The sequence below is a fragment of the Oncorhynchus masou genome, chromosome 14 (assembly GCF_036934945.1).
Source record: "Oncorhynchus masou masou isolate Uvic2021 chromosome 14, UVic_Omas_1.1, whole genome shotgun sequence".
NCBI classification, from domain to species: domain Eukaryota; kingdom Metazoa; phylum Chordata; class Actinopteri; order Salmoniformes; family Salmonidae; genus Oncorhynchus; species Oncorhynchus masou.
In genome coordinates this window covers 33,920,436-33,943,426 of record NC_088225.1, presented here as the reverse complement: position 1 = coordinate 33,943,426, position 22,991 = coordinate 33,920,436, and the positions used below count along the sequence as shown (strand labels likewise).

Genomic DNA, 22,991 nt, shown 5'->3' with positions numbered 1-22,991 from the left:
TGTGGTTAAGGTTAGGGTTAGCAGTGTGGTTAAGGTTAGCAGTGTGGTTAAGGTTAGGGTTAGCAGTGTGGTTAAGGTTAGGGTTAGCAGTGTGGTTAAGGTTAGGGTTAGCAGTGTGGTTAGCAGTGTGGTTAAGGTTAGGGTTAGCAGTGTGGTTAAGGTTAGCAGTGTGGTTAAGGTTAGGGTTAGCAGTGTGGTTAAGGTTAGCAGTGTGGTTAAGGTTTGGGTTAGCAGTGTGGTTAAGGTTAGGGTTAGCAGTGTGGTTAAGGTTAGGGTTAGCAGTGTGGTTAAGGTTAGGGTTAGCAGTGTGGTTAAGGTTAGCAGTGTGGTTAAGGTTTGGGTTAGCAGTGTGGTTAAGGTTAGGGTCGGCAGTGTGGTTAAGGTTAGGGTTAGCAGTGTGGTTAAGGTTAGCAGTGTGGTTAAGGTTAGCAGTGTGGTTAAGGTTAGCAGTGTGGTTAAGGTTATGGTTAGCAGTGTGGTTAAGGTTAGCAGTGTGGTTAAGGTTATGGTTAGCAGTGTGGTTAAGGTTAGCAGTGTGGTTAAGGTTAAGGTTAGCAGTGTGGTTAAGGTTATGGTTAGCAGTGTGGTTAAGGTTATGGTTAGCAGTGTGGTTAAGGTTAGGGTTAGCAGTGTGGTTAAGGTTAGCAGTGTGGTTAAGGTTATGGTTAGCAGTGTGGTTAAGGTTAGGGTTAGCAGTGTGGTTAAGGTTAGCAGTGTGGTTAAGGTTATGGTTAGCAGTGTGGTTAAGGTTAGGGTTAGCAGTGTGGTTAAGGTTAGGGTTAGCAGTGTGGTTAAGGTTAGCAGTGTGGTTAAGGTTATGGTTAGCAGTGTGGTTAAGGTTAGGGTTAGCAGTGTGGTTAAGGTTAGCAGTGTGGTTAAGGTTATGGTTAGCAGTGTGGTTAAGGTTAGGGTTAGCAGTGTGGTTATGGTTAGCAGTGTGGTTAAGGTTAGGGTTAGCAGTGTGGTTAAAGTTAGCAGTGTGGTTAAGGTTATGGTTAGCAGTGTGGTTAAGGTTAGGGTTAGCAGTGTGGTTATGGTTAGCAGTGTGGTTAAGGTTAGGGTTAGCAGTGTGGTTAAGGTTAGCAGTGTGGTTAAGGTTAGGGTTAGCAGCGTGGTTAAGGTTAGGGTTAGCAGTGTGGTTAAGGTTAGGGTTAGCAGTGTGGTTAAGGTTTGGGTTAGCAGTGTGGTTAAGGTTAGGGTTAGCAGTGTGGTTAAGGTTAGCAGTGTGGTTAAGGTTAGGGTTAGCAGTGTGGTTAAGGTTAGCAGTGTGGTTAAGGTTAGGGTTAGCAGTGTGGTTAAGGTTAGGGTTAGCAGTGTGGTTAAGGTTAGGGTTAGCAGTGTGGTTAAGGTTTGGGTTAGCAGTGTGGTTAAGGTTAGGGTTAGCAGTGTGGTTAAGGTTAGCAGTGTGGTTAAGGTTAGGGTTAGCAGTGTGGTTAAGGTTAGCAGTGTGGTTAAGGTTTGGGTTAGCAGTGTGGTTAAGGTTTGGGTTAGCAGTGTGGTTAAGGTTAGGCTTAGCAGTGTGGTTAAGGTTAGGCTTAGCAGTGTGGTTAAGGTTAGGGTTAGCAGTGTGGTTAAGGTTAGCAGTGTGGTTAAGGTTTGGGTTAGCAGTGTGGTTAAGGTTAGGGTCGGCAGTGTGGTTAAGGTTAGGGTTAGCAGTGTGGTTAAGGTTAGCAGTGTGGTTAAGGTTAGCAGTGTGGTTAAGGTTAGCAGTGTGGTTAAGGTTAGGGTTAGCAGTGTGGTTAAGGTTAGCAGTGTGGTTAAGGTTAGCAGTGTGGTTAAGGTTAGGGTTAGCAGTGTGGTTAAGGTTAGGGTTAGCAGTGTGGTTAAGGTTAGGGTTAGCAGTGTGGTTAAGGTTAGGGTTAGCAGTGTGGTTAAGGTTAGGGTTAGCAGTGTGGTTAAGGTTAGGGTTAGCAGTGTGGTTAAGGTTAGGGTTAGCAGTGTGGTTAAGGTTAGGGTTAGCAGTGTGGTTAAGGTTAGCAGTGTGGTTAAGGTTAGCAGTGTGGTTAAGGTTAGGGTTAGCAGTGTGGTTAAGGTTAGGTTTAAAGTCAGACGTTTGTGTCTGTGCCAGCTAGTGACCACTCTGCAGAGCTGCTCCAGAACAACATCCATGATGGAAACCGCTAACCTGCTCAAAGGCAGTGCACTGCATGAGGAATAGGGTCCCGGCTGGGTGTGTGTGTTCTCTGGTCATATATATGTGTGTGTGTGTGTGTGTGTGTGTGTGTGTGTGTGTGTGTGTGTGTGTGTGTGTGTGTGTGTGTGTGTGTGTGTGTGTGTGTGTGTGCGCGCTCTGGTCGTGTGTGTGTGTGTGCGCGCTCTGGTCGTGTGTGTGTGCGCTCTGGTCGTGTGTGTGTGCGCTCTGGTCGTGTGTGTGTGTGTGCGCGCTCTGGTCGTGTGTGTGTGTGTGCTCTGGTCGTGTGTGTGTGTGTGTGTGTGCGCTCTGGTCGTGTGTGTGTGTGTGATCACAAGGTGAGATCCAGGAGGACCTGGAGTCAGAGGGGGCTGCCAGGAGGAGGGCTGATGCAGCCTGCAGAGACCTGGGAGAGGAGCTGAACGCTCTGAGGTCTGAGCTGGAAGACACTCTGGACACCACCGCCGCACAGCAGGAGCTACGGTACGGTCAAGTCCCGGTCACCACCACGTCCTGACCATACGCTCTCAGTTTGACCTCTCGTGACCGTCTAGAGGACACCACATCCTGACCATACGGTCTCAGTTTGACCTCTAGTGACCTCTAGAGGACACCACATCCTGACCATACGCTCTCAGTTTGACCTCTAGTGATCGTCTAGAGGACACCACATCCTGACCATACGCTCTCAGTTTGACCTCTAGTGACCTCTAGAGGACACCACGTCCTGACCATACAGTCTCAGTTTGACCTCTAGTGACCGTCTAGAGGACACCACATCCTGACCATACGCTCTCAGTTTGACCTCTAGAGGACACCACATCCTGACCATACGCTCTCAGTTTGACCTCTAGTGACCTCTAGAGGACACCACATCCTGACCATACAGTCTCAGTTTGACCTCTAGAGGACACCACATCCTGACCATACAGTCTCAGTTTGACCTCTAGAGGACACCACATCCTGACCATACAGTCTCAGTTTGACCTCTAGAGGACACCACATCCTGACCATACAGTCTCAGTTTGACCTCTAGAGGACACCACATCCTGACCATACAGCCTCAGTTTGACCTCTAGTGACCTCTAGAGGACACCACATCCTGACCATACAGTCTCAGTTTGACCTCTAGAGGACACCACATCCTGACCAAACGCTCTCAGTTTGACCTCTAGAGGACACCACATCCTGACCATACAGTCTCAGTTTGACCTCTAGTGACCGTCTAGAGGACACCACATCCTGACCATACAGCCTCAGTTTGACCTCTAGTGACCTCTAGAGGACACCACATCCTGACCATACGCTCTCAGTTTGACCTCTAGTGACCGTCTAGAGGACACCACATCCTGACCATACGGGCTCAGTTTGACCTCTAGAGGACACCACATCCTGACTATACGCTCTCAGTTTGACCTCTAGTGACCTCTAGAGGACACCACATCCTGACCATACGGGCTCAGTTTGCCCTCTAGAGGACACCACATCCTGACCATATGCTCTGTTTGACCTCTAGAGGACACCACATCCTGACCATACGGTCTCAGTTTGACCTCTAGTGACCGTCTAGAGGACACCACATCCTGACCATACAGTCTCAGTTTGACCTCTAGAGGACACCACATCCTGACCATACGCTCTCAGTTTGACCTCTAGTGACCGTCTAGAGGACACCACATCCTGACCATACGCTCTCAGTTTGACCTCTAGAGGACACCACATCCTGACCATACGGTCTCAGTTTGACCTCTAGTGACCGTCTAGAGGACACCACATCCTGACCATACGCTCTCAGTTTGACCTCTAGAGGACACCACATCCTGACCATACGGTCTCAGTTTGACCTCTAGAGGACACCACACCCTGACCATACGCTCTCAGTTTGACCTCTCGTGACCTCTAGAGGACTGGATACCACCGCTGCACAGCAGAAACTACGTTACGACCTCAGTTTGACCTCTAGTGACCTCTAGAGGACACCACACCCTGACCATACGGCCTCAGTTTGATCTCTAGTGACCTCTAGAGGACACTACACCCTGACAATACGGCCTCAGTTTGACCTCTAGTGACCTCTAGAGGACTCGATACCACCGCTGCACAGCAGAAACTACGGTACGACCTCAGTTTGACCTCTAGTGACCTCTAGAGGACACCACACCCTGACCATACGGCCCCAGTTTGACCTCTAGTGACCTCTAGAGGACACCACACTCTGACCATACGGCCTCAGTTTGACCTCTAGTGACCTCTAGAGGACTGGATACCACCGCTGCGCAGCAGGAACTACGGTACGGCTCCAGTTGGGACACACACACTGAAGGTTGCTGTGTGTTGTGTTCTCCAGGACGAAGCGAGAGCAGGAGGTTGCCATGTTGAAGAAGGTGATGGAGGAGGAAGGGAGGAGCCATGAAGCTCAGGTCCAGGAGATGAGACAGAAACACACACAGACTGTTGAGGAACTGTCTGAACAACTGGAGCAGGCCAAGAGGGTAACACACACACCTGACGCCTGCATGGGAACACACACACACACACGCACACACACACACACACACACACACACACACACACAAAGTAAACACACTCCCTCACACCCTCCTGTCTCTCCCTCATTCCCTCCACCCTCCCTTCTCTCCCCACTCCCTCACACCCTCCTGTCTCTCCCCACTCCCTCACACCCTCCCTTCTCTCCCTCATTCCCTCCACCCTCCCTTCTCTCCCCACTCCCTCACACCCTCCCTTCTCTCCCCACTCCCTCATTCCCTCCACCCTCCTTTCTCTCCCTCCACCCTCCCTTCTCTCCCACTCCCTCATTCCCTCCACTCTCCCTTCTCTCCCACTCCCTCATTCCCTCCACTCTCCCTTCTCTCCCCACTCCCTCATTCCCTTCACCCTCCCTTCTCTCCCACTCCCTCATTCCCTCCACCCTCCCTTCTCTCCCACTCCCTCATTCCCTCCACCCTCCCTTCTCTTCCCACTCCTCACACCCTCCCGTCTCTCCCCACTCCTCACACCCTCCCGTCCCTCCTCACACCCTCCCTTCTCTCCCACTCCCTCATTCCCTCCACCCTCCCTTCTCTCCCCACTCCTCACACCCTCCCTTCTCTCCCACTCCCTCATTCCCTCCACCCTTCTCTCCCCACTCCTCACACCCTCCCGTCCCTCCTCACACCCTCCCTTCTCTCCCACTCCCTCATTCCCTCCACCCTCCCTTCTCTCCCCACTCCTCACAACCTCCCGTCTCTCCCAACCCTTCCTTCTCTCCCCACTCCCTCACACCCTCCCGTCTCTCCCCAATCCCTCACACCCTCCCTTCTCTCCCTCATTCCCTCCACCCTCCCTTCTCTCCCTCATTCCCTCCACCCTCCCTTCTCTCCCCACTCCCTCGTTCCCTCCACCCTCCCTTCTCTCCCCCCACCCTCCCTTCTCTCCCCACTCCCTCATTCCCTCCACCCTCCCGTCTCTCCCCACTCCTCACACCCTCCCGTCTCTCCCCACTCCTCACACCCTCCCGTCTCTGCCCACACCCTCCCGTCCCTGCCCACTCCTTACACCCTCCCGTCCCTGCCCACTCCTCACACCCTCCCGTCTCTGCCCACACCCTCCCGTCCCTGCCCACTCCTTACACCCTCCCGTCCCTGCCCACTCCTCACACCCTCCCGTCTCTGCCCACACCCTCCCGTCCCTGCCCACTCCTTACACCCTCCCGTCACTGCCCACTCCTCACACCCTCCCGTCTCTCCCAACCCTCCCTTCTCTCCCCAGGTGCGAGCCAGTCTGGAGAAGGCTAAGCAGGGATTGGAGAAGGAGTCATCTGACCTCAGCGCAGACCTCCACTCATTGGCCAACGCCAAGCAGGAGGTCGAGCACAAGAGGAAGAAGGTCGAAGGTCAGCTGTCAGACTTGCAGTCGCGCTACAGCGACAGCGAGAGACAGAGGGGGGAGCTGGGAGAACGAGTCTCTAAGTTGACCGTGAGTAGCGTACACTGGCTACAGATGTAGGATCTTAATTTGAACCAGTTTGCTACAGCAGGAAAATAATCCCGCAGCAACAGGAAATTTGAATTATTATGTGGATTATAATTAATGGACATTTTAGTCGGGGTTGATACATTTTTCGTAAGGGAAAATCAAGTCTGAAACTCCAAAGTGGAAATGAGTTAAACTTTTTTTAAACCTCAAATACACGACACGTTTGCAGAAAATGTATCCTGCAACACGGTGATCAAATTAATATCCTACATCTGTACCATATCACACGTCAGATGGAAATAATACAAGTGACAAACGTTTAAGACCTGAAACACGAGCAGGGGTTTGAGCAGGGGTTTGAGCAGGGGGTTGAGCAGTCCTTAGTACAACTGTCCTCTATTTATGGGTGTTGAGCAGAGGGTCGAGCAGGGGGTTGTCCTTAGTACAGCTGTCCTCTATTTATGGGTGTTGAGCAGGGGGTCGAGCAGGGGGTTGAGCAGGGGGTCGAGCAGGGGGTTGAGCAGGGGGTCGAGCAGGGTGTTGAACAGGGTGTTGAGCAGGGAGTTGACCTTAGTACAACTGTCCTCTATTTATGGCTGTTGAGCAGAGGGTCGAGCAGGGGGTCGAGCAGGGGGTTGATCAGAGGTTTGTCCTTAGTACAACTGTCCTCTATTTATGGGTGTTGAGCAGGGGGTCGAGCAGGGGGTCGAGCAGGGTGTTGAACAGGGTGTTGAGCAGGGAGTTGACCTTAGTACAACTGTCCTCTATTTATGGGTGTTGAGCAGAGGGTCGAGCAGGGGGTCGAGCAGGGGGTCGAGCAGGGGGTCGAGCAGGGTGTTGAACAGGGTGTTGAGCAGGGAGTTGACCTTAGTACAACTGTCCTCTATTTATGGGGGTTGAGCAGGGGGTTGAGCAGGGGGTCGAGCAGGGGGTCGAGCAGGGGGTCGAGCAGGGGGTTGAGCAGGGGGTCGAGCAGGGGGTCGAGCAGGGGGTCGAGCAGGGGGTCGAGCAGGGGGTTGAGCAGGGGGTTGTCCTTAGTACAACTGTCCTCTATTTATGGGTGTTGAGCAGGGGGTCGAGCAGGGGGTCGAGCAGGGGGTCGAGCAGGGGGTTGAGAAGGGGGTTGTCCTTAGTACAACTGTCCTCTATTTATGGGTGTTGAGCAGGGGGTCGAGCAGGGGGTTGAGAAGGGGGTTGTCCTTAGTACAACTGTCCTCTATTTATGGGTGTTGAGCAGGGGGTTGAGCAGGGGGTCGAGCAGGGGGTTGAGAAGGGGGTTGTCCTTAGTACAACTGTCCTCTATTTATGGGTGTTGAGCAGGGGGTTGAGCAGGGGGTCGAGCAGGGGGTCGAGCAGGGGGTCGAGCAGGGGGTTGAGCAGGGGGTTGAGCAGGGGGTCGAGCAGGGGGTCGAGCAGGGGGTCGAGCAGGGCGTCGAGCAGGGGGTTGTCCTTAGTACAACTGTCCTCTATTTATGGGTGACCCATCTGAGAATGCTAAACAACAGCCCAGAAATACAACAGTCATTGAACACTATGGCGTCTGCTTACCCCTGATGTCACCTGGCAAGTTGACTGAGAACGTATTGTGGCTTACAGCAAGGACCTGGGGATGAAGCAGCGGATTTTGGTGTGTTTTTATTTACATGATGACAGACATCATAATTTATTATTTCATGTTTGTGACAACCTGCTGCTCTTTTCTCCAATCCCGTTATTCTCTCATCCCCTTCTTCTCCAATCCCCTTCTTCTCCAATCCCCTTCTTCTCCAATCCCCTTCTTCTCCAATCCCCTTCTTCTCTCATCCCCTTCTTCTCCAATCACCTTCTTCTCTCATCCCCTTCTTCTCTCATCCCCTTCTTCTCTCATCCCCTTCTCCTCTCATCCCCTTCTTCTCTCATCCACTTCTCCTCTCATCCCCTTCTCCTCTCATCCACTTCTCCTCTCATCCACTTCTCCTCTCATCCACTTCTCCTCTCATCCCCTTCTCCTCTCATCCCCTTCTCCTCTCATCCACTTCTCCTCTCATCCACTTCTTCTCTCATCCCCCTTCTTCTCTCATCCCCCTTCTCCTCTCTCCCCCTTCTCCTCTCATCCACTTCTTCTCTCATCCCCTTCTCCTCTCATCCCCTTCTTCTCTCATCCACTTCTTCTTTCCACTTCTTCTTTCCCCTTCTTCTCTCATCCACTTCTACTCTCATCCACTTCTACTCTCATCCACTTCTACTCTCATCCACTTCTACTCTCATCCACTTCTCATCTCATCCACTTCTCCTCTCATCCACTTCTCCTCTCATCCACTTCTCCTCTCATCCACTTCTCCTCTCATCCCCTTTTTCTCTCATCCCCTTCTTCTCTGATCCCCTTCTTCTCTCATCCCCTTCTCTCATCCCCTTCTCCTCTCATCCTCTTCTCCTCTCATCCCTCTGTTCCAGTCGGAGTTGGACAGTGTGAGCGGTCTGCTGAATGAGGTGGAGGGGAAGAACATTAAACTGAGTAAAGAGCTGGTCAGTCTGGGGTCCCAGCTACAGGACTGTCAGGTGAGACTCAGAGCTACAGGACTGTCAGGTGAGACTCAGACCTACAGGACTGTCAGGTGAGACTCAGAGCTACAGGACTGTCAGGTGAGACTCAGAGCTACAGGACTGTCAGGTGAGACTCAGAGCTACAGGACTGTCAGGTGAGACTCAGAGCTACAGGACTGTCAGGTGAGACTCAGACCTACAGGACTGTCAGGTGAGACTCAGAGCTACAGGACTGTCAGGTGAGACTCAGAGCTACAGGACTGTCAGGTGAGACTCAGAGCTACAGGACTGTCAGGTGAGACTCAGAGCTACAGGACTGTCAGGTGAGACTCAGAGCTACAGGACTGTCAGGTGAGACTCAGACCTACAGGACTGTCAGGTGAGACTCAGAGCTACAGGACTCAGACCTACAGGACTCTCAGGTGAGACTCAGACCTACAGGACTGTCAGGTGAGACTCAGAGCTACAGGACTGTCAGGTGAGACTCAGAGCTACAGGTCTGTCAGGTGAGACTCAGACCTACAGGACTGTCAGGTGAGACTCAGAGCTACAGGACTGTCAGGTGAGAGTCAGACCTACAGGACTGTCAGGTGAGACTCAGACCTACAGGACTGTCAGGTGAGACTCAGACCTACAGGACTGTCAGGTGAGACTCAGAGCTACAGGACTGTCAGGTGAGACTCAGACCTACAGGACTGTCAGGTGAGACTCAGAGCTACAGGACTGTCAGGTGAGACTCAGACCTACAGGACTGTCAGGTGAGACTCAGACCTACAGGACTGTCAGGTGAGACTCAGAGCTACAGGACTGTCAGGTGAGACTCAGACCTACAGGACTGTCAGGTGAGACTCAGAGCTACAGGACTGTCAGGTGAGACTCAGACCTACAGGACTGTCAGGTGAGACTCAGAACTACAGGACTGTCAGGTGAGACTCAGACCTACAGGACTCAGACCTACAGGACTGTCAGGTGAGACTCAGAGCTACAGGTCTGTCAGGTGAGACTCAGAGCTACAGGACTGTCAGGTGAGACTCAGAGCTACAGGACTGTCAGGTGAGACTCAGACCTACAGGACTGTCAGGTAAGACTCAGAGCTACAGGACTGTCAGGTGAGACTCAGAGCTACAGGACTGTCAGGTGAGACTCAGAACTACAGGACTGTCAGGTGAGACTCAGACCTACAGGACTGTCAGGTGAGACTCAGAGCTACAGGACTCTCAGGTGAGACTCAGACCTACAGGACTCAGACCTACAGGACTCTCAGGTGAGACTCAGAGCTACAGGACTGTCAGGTGAGACTCAGACCTACAGGACTCAGACCTACAGGACTCTCAGGTGAGACTCAGACCTACAGGACTCTCAGGTGAGACTCAGAACTACAGGACTCTCAGGTGAGACTCAGATCTACAGGACTCTCGGGTGAGACTCAGACCTACAGGACTGTCAGGTGAGACTCAGACCTACAGGACTGTCAGGTGAGACTCAGAGCTACAGGACTGTCAGGTGAGAGTCAGACCTACAGGACTGTCAGGTGAGACTCAGAGCTACAGGACTGTCAGGTGAGAGTCAGACCTACAGGACTGTCAGGTGAGACTCAGACCTACAGGACTCTCAGGTGAGACTCAGACCTACAGGACTGTCAGGTGAGACTCAGACCTACAGGACTGTCAGGTGAGACTCAGAGCTACAGGACTGTCAGGTGAGAGTCAGACCTACAGGACTGTCAGGTGAGACTCAGACCTACAGGACTCTCAGGTGAGACTCAGACCTACAGGACTGTCAGGTGAGACTCAGACCTACAGGACTGTCAGGTGAGACTCAGATCTACAGGACTGTCAGGTGAGACTCAGACCTACAGGACTGTCAGGTGAGACTCAGACCTGGTCAATCTGGGGTCCCAGCTACAGGACTGTCAGGTGAGACTCAGAGCTACAGGACTGTCAGGTGAGACTCAGAGCTACAGGTCTGTCAGGTGAGACTCAGAGCTACAGGACTGTCAGGTGAGACTCAGAGCTACAGGACTGTCAGGTGAGACTCAGACCTACAGGACTCTCAGGTGAGACTCAGACCTACAGGACTGTCAGGTGAGACTCAGAGCTACAGGACTGTCAGGTGAGACTCAGACCTACAGGACTGTCAGGTGAGACTCAGAGCTACAGGACTGTCAGGTGAGACTCAGAGCTACAGGACTGTCAGGTGAGACTCAGAGCTACAGGTCTGTCAGGTGAGACTCAGACCTACAGGACTGTCAGGTGAGACTCAGAGCTACAGGACTGTCAGGTGAGACTCAGAGCTACAGGACTGTCAGGTGAGACTCAGAGCTACAGGACTGTCAGGTGAGACTCAGACCTACAGGACTGTCAGGTGAGACTCAGAGCTACAGGACTGTCAGGTGAGACTCAGAGCTACAGGACTGTCAGGTGAGACTCAGACCTACAGGACTGTCAGGTGAGACTCAGACCTACAGGACTGTCAGGTGAGACTCAGAGCTACAGGACTGTCAGGTGAGACTCAGAGCTACAGGACTGTCAGGTGAGACTCAGAGCTACAGGACTGTCTGACTTACTTCACAGAACAACTGGTAGGGGAAACACTGAATAGATATGGGATGTTCAGCTGACAGATAAACAGAGTTTATTTTTCGGTTGGCCCCCTGTCTAATACTTTGTTTTTTAAGTCATTTTAAGTTTGAGGCTAAAGTGAACGTCAACACACTACCACAATCTGTTTATGTTTATCTGTTTCCCTCTCCCCCCTCTCTCCCTTTCTCCTCCTCTCTCCCCTTCCCTCTCTCCTCCTCTCTCCCCTCCCCCTCCCCCCCTCTCATCCTCTCTCTCTCCTCCCCCCTCTCCTCCTTCTCCCCTCCCCCTCTCTCCTCCTCCCCCCTCTCCCTCTCTCCCCTCACTCCCCCTCTCTCCTCATCTCTCCCCCTCTCTCCTTCTCTCCTCCTCTCTCCCCTCCCCCTCTCCTCCTCTCTCCCCCTCCTCTCCCCTGCCCCCTCTCTCCTCCCCTCCCCCCTCCAGGAGTTGTTGTCAGAGGAGACTCGTCAGAAGCTGAACCTGTCAGGTCGTCTTCGCCAGACAGAGGAAGACAGGAACAACCTTCTCGAACAGCTAGAGGAAGAGACAGAGGCCAAGAGAGGAGTGGAGAGACAGGCCTCCAGCCTCAACATGCAGGTCAGTAGAGAGACAGGCCTCCAGCCTCAACATGCAGGTCAGTGGAGAGACAGGCCTCTAGCCTCAACATGCAGGTCAGTAGAGAGACAGGCCTCCAGCTTCAACATGCAGGTCAGTAGAGAGAGACAGGCCTCCAGCCTCAACATGCAGGTCAGTGGAGAGACAGGCCTCCAGCCTCAACATGCAGGTCAGTAGAGAGAGACAGGCCTCCAGCCTCAACATGCAGGTCAGTAGAGAGACAGGCCTCCAGCCTCAACATGCAGGTCAGTAGAGAGAGACAGGCCTCCAGCCTCAACATGCAGGTCAGTAGAGAGACAGGCCTCCAGCCTCAACATGCAGGTCAGTAGAGAGAAAGGCCTCCAGCCTCAACATGCAGGTCAGTAGAGAGACAGGCCTCCAGCCTCAACATGCAGGTCAGTAGAGAGACAGGCCTCCAGCCTCAACATGCAGGTCAGTAGAGAGACAGGCCTCCAGCCTCAACATGCAGGTAAGTAGAGAGACAGGCCTCCAGCCTCAACATGCAGGTCAGTAGAGAGACAGGCCTCCAGCCTCAACATGCAGGTCAGTGGAGAGACAGGCCTCCAGCCTCAACATGCAGGTCAGTGGAGAGACAGGCCTCCAGCCTCAACATGCAGGTCAGTGGAGAGACAGGCCTCCAGCCTCAACATGCAGGTCAGTGAAGAGACAGGCCTCCAGCCTCAACATGCAGGTCAGTAGAGAGACAGGCCTCCAGCCTCAACATGCAGGTCAGTAGAGAGAGACAGGCCTCCAGCCTCAACATGCAGGTCAGTAGAGAGACAGGCCTCCAGCCTCAACATGCAGGTCAGTGGAGAGACAGGCCTCCAGCCTCAACATGCAGGTCAGTAGAGAGACAGGCCTCCAGCCTCAACATGCAGGTCAGTAGAGAGACAGGCCTCCAGCCTCAACATGCAGGTCAGTAGAGAGACAGGCCTCCAGCCTCAACATGCAGGTCAGTAGAGAGAGACAGGCCTCCAGCCCCAACATGCAGGTCAGTAGAGAGACAGGCCTCCAGCCTCAACATGCAGGTCAGTAGAGAGACAGGCCTCCAGCCTCAACATGCAGGTCAGTGGAGAGACAGGCCTCCAGCCTCAACATGCAGGTCAGTGGAGAGACAGGCCTCCAGCCTCAACATGCAGGTCAGTGGAGAGACAGGCCTCCAGCCTCAACATGCAGGTCAGTGGAGAGACAGGCCTCCAGCCTCAACATGCAGGTCAGTAGAGAGACAGGCCTCCAGCCTCAACATGCAGGTCAGTAGAGAGAGACAGGCCTCCAGCCTCAACATGCAGGTCAGTAGAGAGACAGGCCTCCAGCCTCAACATGCAGGTCAGTGGAGAGACAGGCCTCCAGCCTCAACATGCAGGTCAGTAGAGAGACAGGCCTCCAGCCTCAACATGCAGGTCAGTAGAGAGACAGGCCTCCAGCCTCAACATGCAGGTCAGTAGAGAGACAGGCCTCCAGCCTCAACATGCAGGTCAGTAGAGAGAGACAGGCCTCCAGCCTCAACATGCAGGTCAGTAGAGAGAGACAGGCCTCCAGCCTCAACATGCAGGTTAGTAGAGAGACAGGCCTCCAGCCTCAACATGCAGGTCAGTAGAGAGACAGGCCTCCAGCCTCAACATGCAGGTCAGTAGAGAGACAGGCCTCCAGCCTCAACATGCAGGTCAGTAGAGAGACAGGCCTCCAGCCTCAACATGCAGGTCAGTAGAGAGACAGGCCTCCAGCCTCAACATGCAGGTCAGTGGAGAGACAGGCCTCCAGCCTCAACATGCAGGTCAGTAGAGAGACAGGCCTCCAGCCCCAACATGCAGGTCAGTAGAGAGACAGGCCTCCAGCCTCAACATGCAGGTCAGTAGAGAGACAGGCCTCCAGCCTCAACATGCAGGTCAGTAGAGAGACAGGCCTCCAGCCTCAACATGCAGGTCAGTGGAGAGACAGGCCTCCAGTCTCAACATGCAGGTCAGTAGAGAGACAGGCCTCCAGCCTCAACATGCAGGTCAGTAGAGAGACAGGCCTCCAGCCTCAACATGCAGGTCAGTGGAGAGACAGGCCTCCAGCCTCAACATGCAGGTCAGTAGAGAGACAGGCCTCCAGCCTCAACATGCAGGTCAGTGGAGAGAGACAGGCCTCCAGCCCCAACATGCAGGTCAGTAGAGAGACAGGCCTCCAGTCTCAACATGCAGGTCAGTAGAGAGACAGGCCTCCAGCCTCAACATGCAGGTAAGTAGAGAGAGACAGGCCTCCAGCCTCAACATGCAGGTCAGTGGAGAGACAGGCCTCCAGCCTCAACATGCAGGTCAGTAGAGAGACAGGCCTCCAGCCTCAACATGCAGGTCAGTAGAGAGACAGGCCTCCAGCCTCAACATGCAGGTCAGTAGAGAGACAGGCCTCCAGCCTCAACATGCAGGTCAGTAGAGAGAGACAGGCCTCCAGCCTCAACATGCAGGTCAGTAGAGAGAGACAGGCCTCCAGCCTCAACATGCAGGTTAGTAGAGAGACAGGCCTCCAGCCTCAACATGCAGGTCAGTAGAGAGACAGGCCTCCAGCCTCAACATGCAGGTCAGTAGAGAGACAGGCCTCCAGCCTCAACATGCAGGTCAGTAGAGAGACAGGCCTCCAGCCTCAACATGCAGGTCAGTAGAGAGACAGGCCTCCAGCCTCAACATGCAGGTCAGTGGAGAGACAGGCCTCCAGCCTCAACATGCAGGTCAGTAGAGAGACAGGCCTCCAGCCCCAACATGCAGGTCAGTAGAGAGACAGGCCTCCAGCCTCAACATGCAGGTCAGTAGAGAGACAGGCCTCCAGCCTCAACATGCAGGTCAGTAGAGAGACAGGCCTCCAGCCTCAACATGCAGGTCAGTGGAGAGACAGGCCTCCAGTCTCAACATGCAGGTCAGTAGAGAGACAGGCCTCCAGCCTCAACATGCAGGTCAGTAGAGAGACAGGCCTCCAGCCTCAACATGCAGGTCAGTGGAGAGACAGGCCTCCAGCCTCAACATGCAGGTCAGTAGAGAGACAGGCCTCCAGCCTCAACATGCAGGTCAGTGGAGAGAGACAGGCCTCCAGCCCCAACATGCAGGTCAGTAGAGAGACAGGCCTCCAGTCTCAACATGCAGGTCAGTAGAGAGACAGGCCTCCAGCCTCAACATGCAGGTAAGTAGAGAGAGACAGGCCTCCAGCCTCAACATGCAGGTCAGTGGAGAGACAGGCCTCCAGCTTCAACATGCAGGTCAGTGGAGAGACAGGCCTCCAGCCTCAACATGCAGGTCAGTGGAGAGACAGGCCTCCAGCCTCAACATGCAGGTCAGTAGAGAGACAGACAGGCCTCCAGCCTCAACATGCAGGTCAGTAGAGAGACAGGCCTCCAGCCTCAACATGCAGGTCAGTGGAGAGACAGGCCTCCAGCCTCAACATGCAGGTCAGTAGAGAGACAGGCCTCCAGCCTCAACATGCAGGTCAGTAGAGAGAGACAGGCCTCCAGCCTCAACATTCAGGTCAGTAGAGAGACAGGCCTCCAGCCTCAACATGCAGGTCAGTGGAGAGACAGGCCTCCAGTCTCAACATGCAGGTCAGTGGAGAGACAGGCCTCCAGCCTCAACATGCAGGTCAGTAGAGAGAATGGCCTCCAGCCTCAACATGCAGGTTAGTAGAGAGAGACAGGCCTCCAGCCTCAACATGCAGGTAAGTAGAGAGACAGGCCTCCAGCCTCAACATGCAGGTCAGTAGAGAGACAGGCCTCCAGCCTCAACATGCAGGTCAGTGGAGAGACAGGCCTCCAGCCTCAACATGCAGGTCAGTGGAGAGACAGGCCTCCAGCCTCAACATGCAGGTCAGTGGAGAGACAGGCCTCCAGCCTCAACATGCAGGTCAGTGGAGAGACAGGCCTCCAGCCTCAACATGCAGGTCAGTAGAGGGACAGGCCTCCAGCCTCAACATGCAGGTCAGTAGAGAGAGACAGGCCTCCAGCCTCAACATGCAGGTCAGTAGAGAGACAGGCCTCCAGCCTCAACATGCAGGTCAGTGGAGAGACAGGCCTCCAGCCTCAACATGCAGGTCAGTAGAGAGACAGGCCTCCAGCCTCAACATGCAGGTCAGTAGAGAGACAGGCCTCCAGCCTCAACATGCAGGTCAGTAGAGAGAGACAGGCCTCCAGCCTCAACATGCAGGTCAGTAGAGAGAGACAGGCCTCCAGCCTCAACATGCAGGTTAGTAGAGAGAGACAGGCCTCCAGCCTCAACATGCAGGTCAGTAGAGAGACAGGCCTCCAGCCTCAACATGCAGGTCAGTAGAGAGACAGGCCTCCAGCCTCAACATGCAGGTCAGTGGAGAGACAGGCCTCCAGCCTCAACATGCAGGTCAGTAGAGAGAGACAGGCCTCCAGCCCCAACATGCAGGTCAGTAGAGAGACAGGCCTCCAGCCTCAACATGCAGGTCAGTAGAGAGACAGGCCTCCAGCCTCAACATGCAGGTCAGTAGAGAGACAGGCCTCCAGCCTCAACATGCAGGTCAGTGGAGAGACAGGCCTCCAGCCTCAACATGCAGGTCAGTAGAGAGACAGGCCTCCAGCCTCAACATGCAGGTCAGTGGAGAGACAGGCCTCCAGCCTCAACATGCAGGTCAGTGGAGAGACAGGCCTCCAGCCTCAACATGCAGGTCAGTGGAGACAGGCCTCCAGCCTCAACATGCCTCCAGGCCTCCAGCCTCAACATGCAGGTCAGTAGAGAGACAGGCCTCCAGCCTCAACATGCAGGTCAGTAGAGAGACAGGCCTCCAGCCTCAACATGCAGGTCAGTAGAGAGACAGGCCTCCAGCCTCAACATGCAGGTCAGCCTCAACATGCAGGCCTGTCAACATGCAGGTCAGAGAGACAGGCCTCCAGCCCCAACATGCAGGTCAGTAGAGAGACAGGCCTCCAGCCTCAACATGCAGGTCAGTGGAGAGACAGGCCTCCATCCTCAACATGCAGGTCAGTGGAGAGACAGGCCTCCAGCCTCAACATGCAGGTCAGTAGAGAGACAGGCCTCCAGCCTCAACATGCAGGTCAGTAGAGAGAGACAGGCCTCCAGCCTCAACATGCAGGTCAGTGCAGGAGTGGAGAGACAGGCCTCCAGCCTCAACATGCAGGTCAGTAGAGAGACAGGCCTCCAGCCTCAACATGCAGGTCAGTAGAGAGACAGGCCTCCAGCCTCAACATGCAGGTCAGTAGAGAGACAGGCCTCCAGCCTCAACATGCAGGTCAGTGGAGAGACAGGCCTCCAGCCTCAACATGCAGGTCAGTAGAGAGACAGGCCTCCAGCCTCAACATGCAGGTCAGTGGAGAGACAGGCCTCCAGCCTCAACATGCAGGTCAGTGGAGAGACAGGCCTCCAGCCTCAACATGCAGGTCAGTGGAGAGACAGGCCTCCAGCCTCAACATGCAGGTCAGTAGAGAGACAGGCCTCCAGCCTCAACATGCAGGTCAGTAGAGAGACAGGCCTCCATCCTCAACATGCAGGTCAGTAGAGAGACAGGCCTCCAGCCTCAACATGCAGGTCAGTGGAGAGACAGGCCTCCAGCCTCAACATGCAGGTCAGTAGAGAGACAGGCCTCCAGCCTCAACATGCAGGTCAGTAGAGAGACAGGCCTCCAGCCTCAACATGCAGGTCAGTAGAGAGAGACAGGCCTCCAGCCTCAACATGCAGGTCAGTAGAGAGATACAGGCCTCCAGCCTCAACATGCAGGTCAGTGGAGAGACAGGCCTCCAGCCTCAACATGCAGGTCAGTAGAGAGAGACAGGCCTCCAGCCTCAACATGAAGGTCAGTAGAGAGACAGGCCTCCAGCCTCAACATGCAGGTCAGTAGAGAGAGACAGGCCTCCATCCTCAACATGCAGGTCAGTAGAGAGACAGGCCTCCAGCCTCAACATGCAGGTCAGTAGAGAGAGACAGGCCTCCAGCCTCAACATGCAGGTCAGTAGAGAGAGAAAGAGAGGTCAGTACTGTTACAGAAAGAGAATATAGAGTTTGACCTTTGACCCTCTCTCTCTCTTCAGCTGTCTGACTGTAAGAAGCATCTGGATGAGCAGCAGGGAACAGTGGAACTCCTGGAGGAGGGCAAGAAACGCCTGCAGAGAGACCTGGAGGCTGCCAACTCACAGTACGACAATTACACATACATGATAAATATACTGTATATAATAGTTATATATATTTAGAATAAAACATATGTAGGATCTTAATTTGATCACTCAATTTGTTGCTGAGAATTTTCCTGCACGGCAGGAATGAGCAGATGATCTTTGTGATTTAAATAAATTCACTGGAAAACCTACACCAACACACTGTTATATTAATAGTATTGCACTTTTTGGGGGGGACTAGCGATTAGCAACATTATGGACTTTAAACGTTCAAATCCTGTTGCTGCAGGATTCTTTTTCTGCGACAATACTGATCAAATGACGATCCTGCATCTGTATAGACATACTGTATATAATATATATATAACTAACCGTAGGTATACATGCTACTCCTCCATGGTGTGTGTGTAGGTATGAGGAGAAGGTGTGTGTCTGTGATAAACTGGAGAAGAGCAGAATCAGACTACAGCAGGAACTGGAGGACATTCTGATGGACCTGGACAACCAGAGAACCTTGGTCTCCAACCTGGAGAAGAAACAGAGGAAGTTTGACCAGGTGAGTAGTCCATTCAACTCAATTCAACTTCATTCAACTCAAATCGATTCAACTCCGTTCAATTCAATCCAATTCATTTCAACTCAATTCAACTTCATTCAACTCAAATCGATTCAACTCAGTTAAATTCAATCCAAAACAGAAGAAGTTTGACCAGGTGAGTAGTCCATTCAACTCAATTCAACTTCATTCAACTCAAATCGATTCAACTCCGTTAAATTCAATCCAATTCATTTCAACTCAATTCAACTTCATTCAACTCAAATCGATTCAACTCAGTTAAATTCAATCCAAAACAGAAGAAGTTTGACCAGGTGAGTAGTCCATTCAACTCAATTCAACTTCATTCAACTCAAATCGATTCAACTCAGTTAAATTCAATCCAATTCATTTCAACTCAATTCAACTTCATTCAACTCAAATCGATTCAACTCAGTTAAATTCAATCCAATTCAATTCAACTCAATTCAACTTAATTTATCCCCTCAGGGGCAATTAAGAAAGGGAAGTCAGTAAGAACAAGTGTCATAATCAACACAACACCCTCCACACAACAGATATCATTTCTTAGCCTGGTTCCGTATCTGTTTGTGCTGTCTTGCCAACCTTTAACAGCTATTATCTTTGCCTCCACCTGTGAAAATCTGTTATTTTCTCACCTCCTCTCTCTCCTCTCCTCCCCTCTCACTCCCTCCCTCCCTCCCTCCAACTCCCTCCCACCACTCCTCTCCTCCCCTCTCCCTCCCTCCCCCACACCTCCCTCCCTCCTCTCCTCCCCTTTCCCTCCCTCCTCTCCTCCCTCCCTCCCTCCAACTCCCTCCCTCCCACCACTCCTCTCCTCCCCTCTCCCTCCCTCCCCCACACCTCCCTCCCTCCTCTCCCTCCCCTCTCCCTCCCTCCCTCCTCCCTCCCTCCCTCCCTCCCTCCCTCCCTCCCTCCAACTCCCTCCCACCACTCCTCAACTCCCCTCTCCCTCCCTCCCCCCCTCCCTCCCTCCAACTCCCTCCCACCACTCCTCTCCTCCCCTCTCCCTCCCTCCCCCACACCTCCCTCCTCTCCTCCCCTCTCCTCTCCTCCCTCCCTCCCTCCCACCACTCCTCCCCTCTCCCTCCCTCCCCCACACCTCCCTCCCTCCTCTCCTCCCCTCTCCCTCCCTCCTCTCCTCCCTCTCTCCCACCTCTCCTCCCCTCTCTCCCTCCCTCCCTCCAACTCCCTCCCACCACTCCTCTCCCTCCCCTCTCCCTCCCTCCCCTCTCTCCCTCCCTCCCTCCCTCTCTCCCTCCCTCCCTCCAACTCCCTCCCACCACACCTCTCCTCCCTCCCTCCCTCCCTCCAACTACCTCCCACCACTCCTCTCCTCCCCTCTCCCTCCCTCCCCCACACCTCCCTCCCTCCTCTCCCTCCTCCCCTCCCTCACACCTCCCTCCCTCCTCTCCTCCCCTCTCCCTCCTCTCCTCCCTCCCTCCCCTCCTCCCCTCTCCCTCCCTCCTCCCTCCCTCCCTCCCTCCTCCCCTCCCCTCTCCCTCCCTCCTCTCCTCCCTCCCTCCCTCCCTCCCTCCCTCCTCTCCTCCCCTCTCCCTCCCTCCTCTCCTCCCTCCCTCCTCTCCTCCCCTCTCCCTCCCTCCTCTCCTCCCTCCTCCTCCCCTCTCCCTCCCTCCCCCACACCTCCCTCCCTCCTCTCCTCCCCTCTCCCTCCCTCCCTCCTCACCCTCCCCCTCTCCCTCCCTCCCTCCTCTCCTCCCTCCCTCCCACCTCTCCTCTACTCCCTCCTTCCCTCCCTCCCTCCCAACACACCCTCCTCCTCCCCCTCCCTCCCTCCCCCACACCTCCCTCCTCTCCTCCCCTCCCTCCTCTCCTCCCTCCCTCCAACCTCTCCTCCCCTCTCCCCCCCTCTCTCCCTCCCTCCTCCCTCCCTCCCTCCCTCCCTCTCCTCCCCCTCTCCCTCCCTCTCCCTCCCTCCCTCCCTCTCCTCCTCCTCCCCTCCCTCCCTCCCTCCCTCCCACCCTCCTCCCCCTCTCCCTCCCTCCTCTCCCTCCCTCCCTCCTCCCTCCTCCCCCCTCCCTCCTCCCCCTCTCTCCCTCCCTCCTCTCCCTCCCTCCCTCCCTCCCTCCTCTCCTCTCCCTCCCTCCTCCCTCCCTCCCTCCCACCTCTCTCCCCCCTCCCTCCCTCCTCCCTCCTCCCTCCCTCCCTCCCTCCTCTCCCTCCCCTCTCCCTCCCCCTCCCCTCCTCCCCTCCCTCCCCCTCTCCCTCCCTCCCTCCCTCCTCCCTCCCTCCCACCTCTCCCTCCCTCTCCCCTCCCTCCCTCCCTCCCTCCCTCCTCCCCCCTCCCCCCCTCTCCTCCCTCCCACCTCTCCTCCCCTCTCCCTCCCTCCCTCTCCTCCCTCCCTCCCTCCCTCCCTCCTCTCCTCCCCCTCTCCCTCCCTCCTCCCTCCCTCCCTCCCACCTCTCCTCCCCCTCCCTCCCTCCTCTCCTCCCTCCCTCCCTCCTCCCTCCCCCCTCTCCCTCCCCTCCCTCCTCCCCTCTCCTCCCCTCTCCCTCCTCTCCTCCCTCCCTCCCTCCCTCCCTCCCACCTCCCCTCTCCCTTCCTCCTCTCCTCCCTCCCCCCTCTCCCTCCCTCCCTCCCACCTCTCCTCCCCCTCCCCCCCTCTCCTCCCTCCCTCCTCTCCTCCTCCCTCCCTCCCTCCCTCCCTCCTCTCCTCCCCCTCTCCCTCCCTCCTCTCCTCCCTCCCTCCGTCCCTCCTCTCCTCCCTCCCTCCTCTCCCTCCCCTCTCCCTCCCTCCTCCCCTCTCCCTCCCTCCTCCCCCCTCCCTCCCCTCTCCCTCCCTCCTCTCCCTCCCCCTCTCCCTCCCTCTCCCTCCCTCCCTCCCTCCCTCCCTCTCCTCCCCCTCCCTCCCTCTCCTCTCCTCTCCCTCCCCTCTCCTCTCCCTCCCTCCTCTCCTCCCTCCCTCCCTCCCTCCTCTCCCTCCCTCCAACTCCCTCCCACCACTCCTCCCCTCTCCCTCCCTCCCCCACACCTCCCTCCCTCCCACCACTCCTCTCCTCCCCTCTCCCTCCCTCCCCCACACCTCCCTCCTCTCCTCCCCTCTCCCTCCCTCCCTCCTCCCTCCCCCTCCCACCTCTCCCTCCCCTCTCCCTCCCTCCCCTCTCCCTCCCTCCTCTCCTCCCCTCTCCCTCCCTCCCCCTCTCCCTCCTCTCCTCCCCTCTCCCTCCCTCTCCCTCCTCTCCTCCCCTCTCCCTCCCTCCCCTCTCCCTCCCTCCCTCCCTCCTCTCCTCCCCTCTCCCTCCCTCCTCTCCCTCCCTCCCTCCCTCCTCTCCTCCCTCCCTCCAACTCCTCCCTCCCTCTCCTCCCCTCTCCCTCCCTCTCCCTCCCTCCCTCCCTCCTCTCCTCCCCTCTGCCTCCCTCCCTCCCTCCCTCCTCCCCCCTCTCCCTCCTCCCTCCCTCCCTCCTCCCTCCCTCCCTCCCTCCTCTCCTCCCTCCCTCCAACTCCCTCCCACCACTCCTCCCCTCTCCCTCCCTCCCCCCACCTCCCTCCCTCCCACCACTCCTCTCCTCCCCTCTCCCTCCCTCCCCCACACCTCCCTCCCACCTCTCCCTCCCTCCCTCCCACCCTCCTCCCCTCTCCCTCCTCTCCCTCCCTCCCTCCCACCTCTCCTCTCTCTCCCTCCCTCCCTCCCCCCTCTCCTCCCTCCCCTCCCTCCTCCTCTCCTCCCTCCCTCCCCCCTCCTACCCCTCCCTCTCCTCCCTCCCTCCCTCCCTCCCTCCTCTCCTCTCCCTCCCTCCCTCCCTCCCACCTCTCCCCCCTCCCCTCTCCCTCCCTCTCCCTCCCTCCCTCCCACCTCTCCTCTCCCTCTCCCTCCCTCCCTCCTCTCCTCTCCCTCCCTCTCCCTCCCTCCCCTCCTCCCTCCCTCCCTCCTCCCTCCCCTCCTCCCTCCCTCCCTCCCTCCTCCCTCCCTCCCTCCCTCCTCTCCTCCCTCCTCTCCCCACCTCTCCCTCCCCTCTCCCTCCCTCCTCTCCTCCCCTCTCCCAGATGCTAGCAGAGGAGCGTTCCATCTCCAGTAAGTATGCTGAGGAGCGTGACCGAGCGGAGGCGGAGGCCAGAGAGAAGGAGACGCGGGCGCTGGCTCTGGGGAGGGCCTTGGAGGAGATGCAGGGCTCCCTTGAGGAGCAGGAGAGAAGCAACAAGGCCCTCAGGGCAGAGATGGAGGACCTGGTCAGCTCCAAGGACGATGTCGGGAAGAATGTGAGTGTGTTTGTATCTCTCTCGCTCTCTTCATCTTTCACTCTCTCCCTTTCACTCTCTCCCTTTCTCTCCCTCTCTTTCACTCTCTCCCTTTCTCTCCCTCTCTTTCACTCTCTCCCTTTCTCTCCCTCTCTTTCACTCTCTCCCTTTCTCTCCCTCTCTTTCACTCTCTCCCTTTCTCCATCAAGCTCTCTCTTTCTTTGTCTCTCTCTCTCTCTCGTGCCCCTGTTGTCAGGTTGATTGTGACTGATTG

At 55.7% G+C, this 22,991-nt stretch overlaps 1 protein-coding gene across 1 annotated transcript in view; it reads left to right on the top strand.

Moving 5' to 3' along the window:
* Nucleotides 1-22,991, top strand: part of LOC135554784 (myosin-11-like) — a 78,776-nt gene that overhangs the window by 49,116 nt on the left and 6,669 nt on the right. Inside the window, 8 exon segments of the mRNA XM_064987213.1 lie at nt 2,470-2,614; nt 4,479-4,623; nt 5,900-6,106; nt 8,540-8,644; nt 11,653-11,805; nt 17,855-17,958; nt 18,353-18,497; nt 22,526-22,738. Coding sequence (XP_064843285.1) covers nt 2,470-2,614; nt 4,479-4,623; nt 5,900-6,106; nt 8,540-8,644; nt 11,653-11,805; nt 17,855-17,958; nt 18,353-18,497; nt 22,526-22,738 — 1,217 coding nt within the window.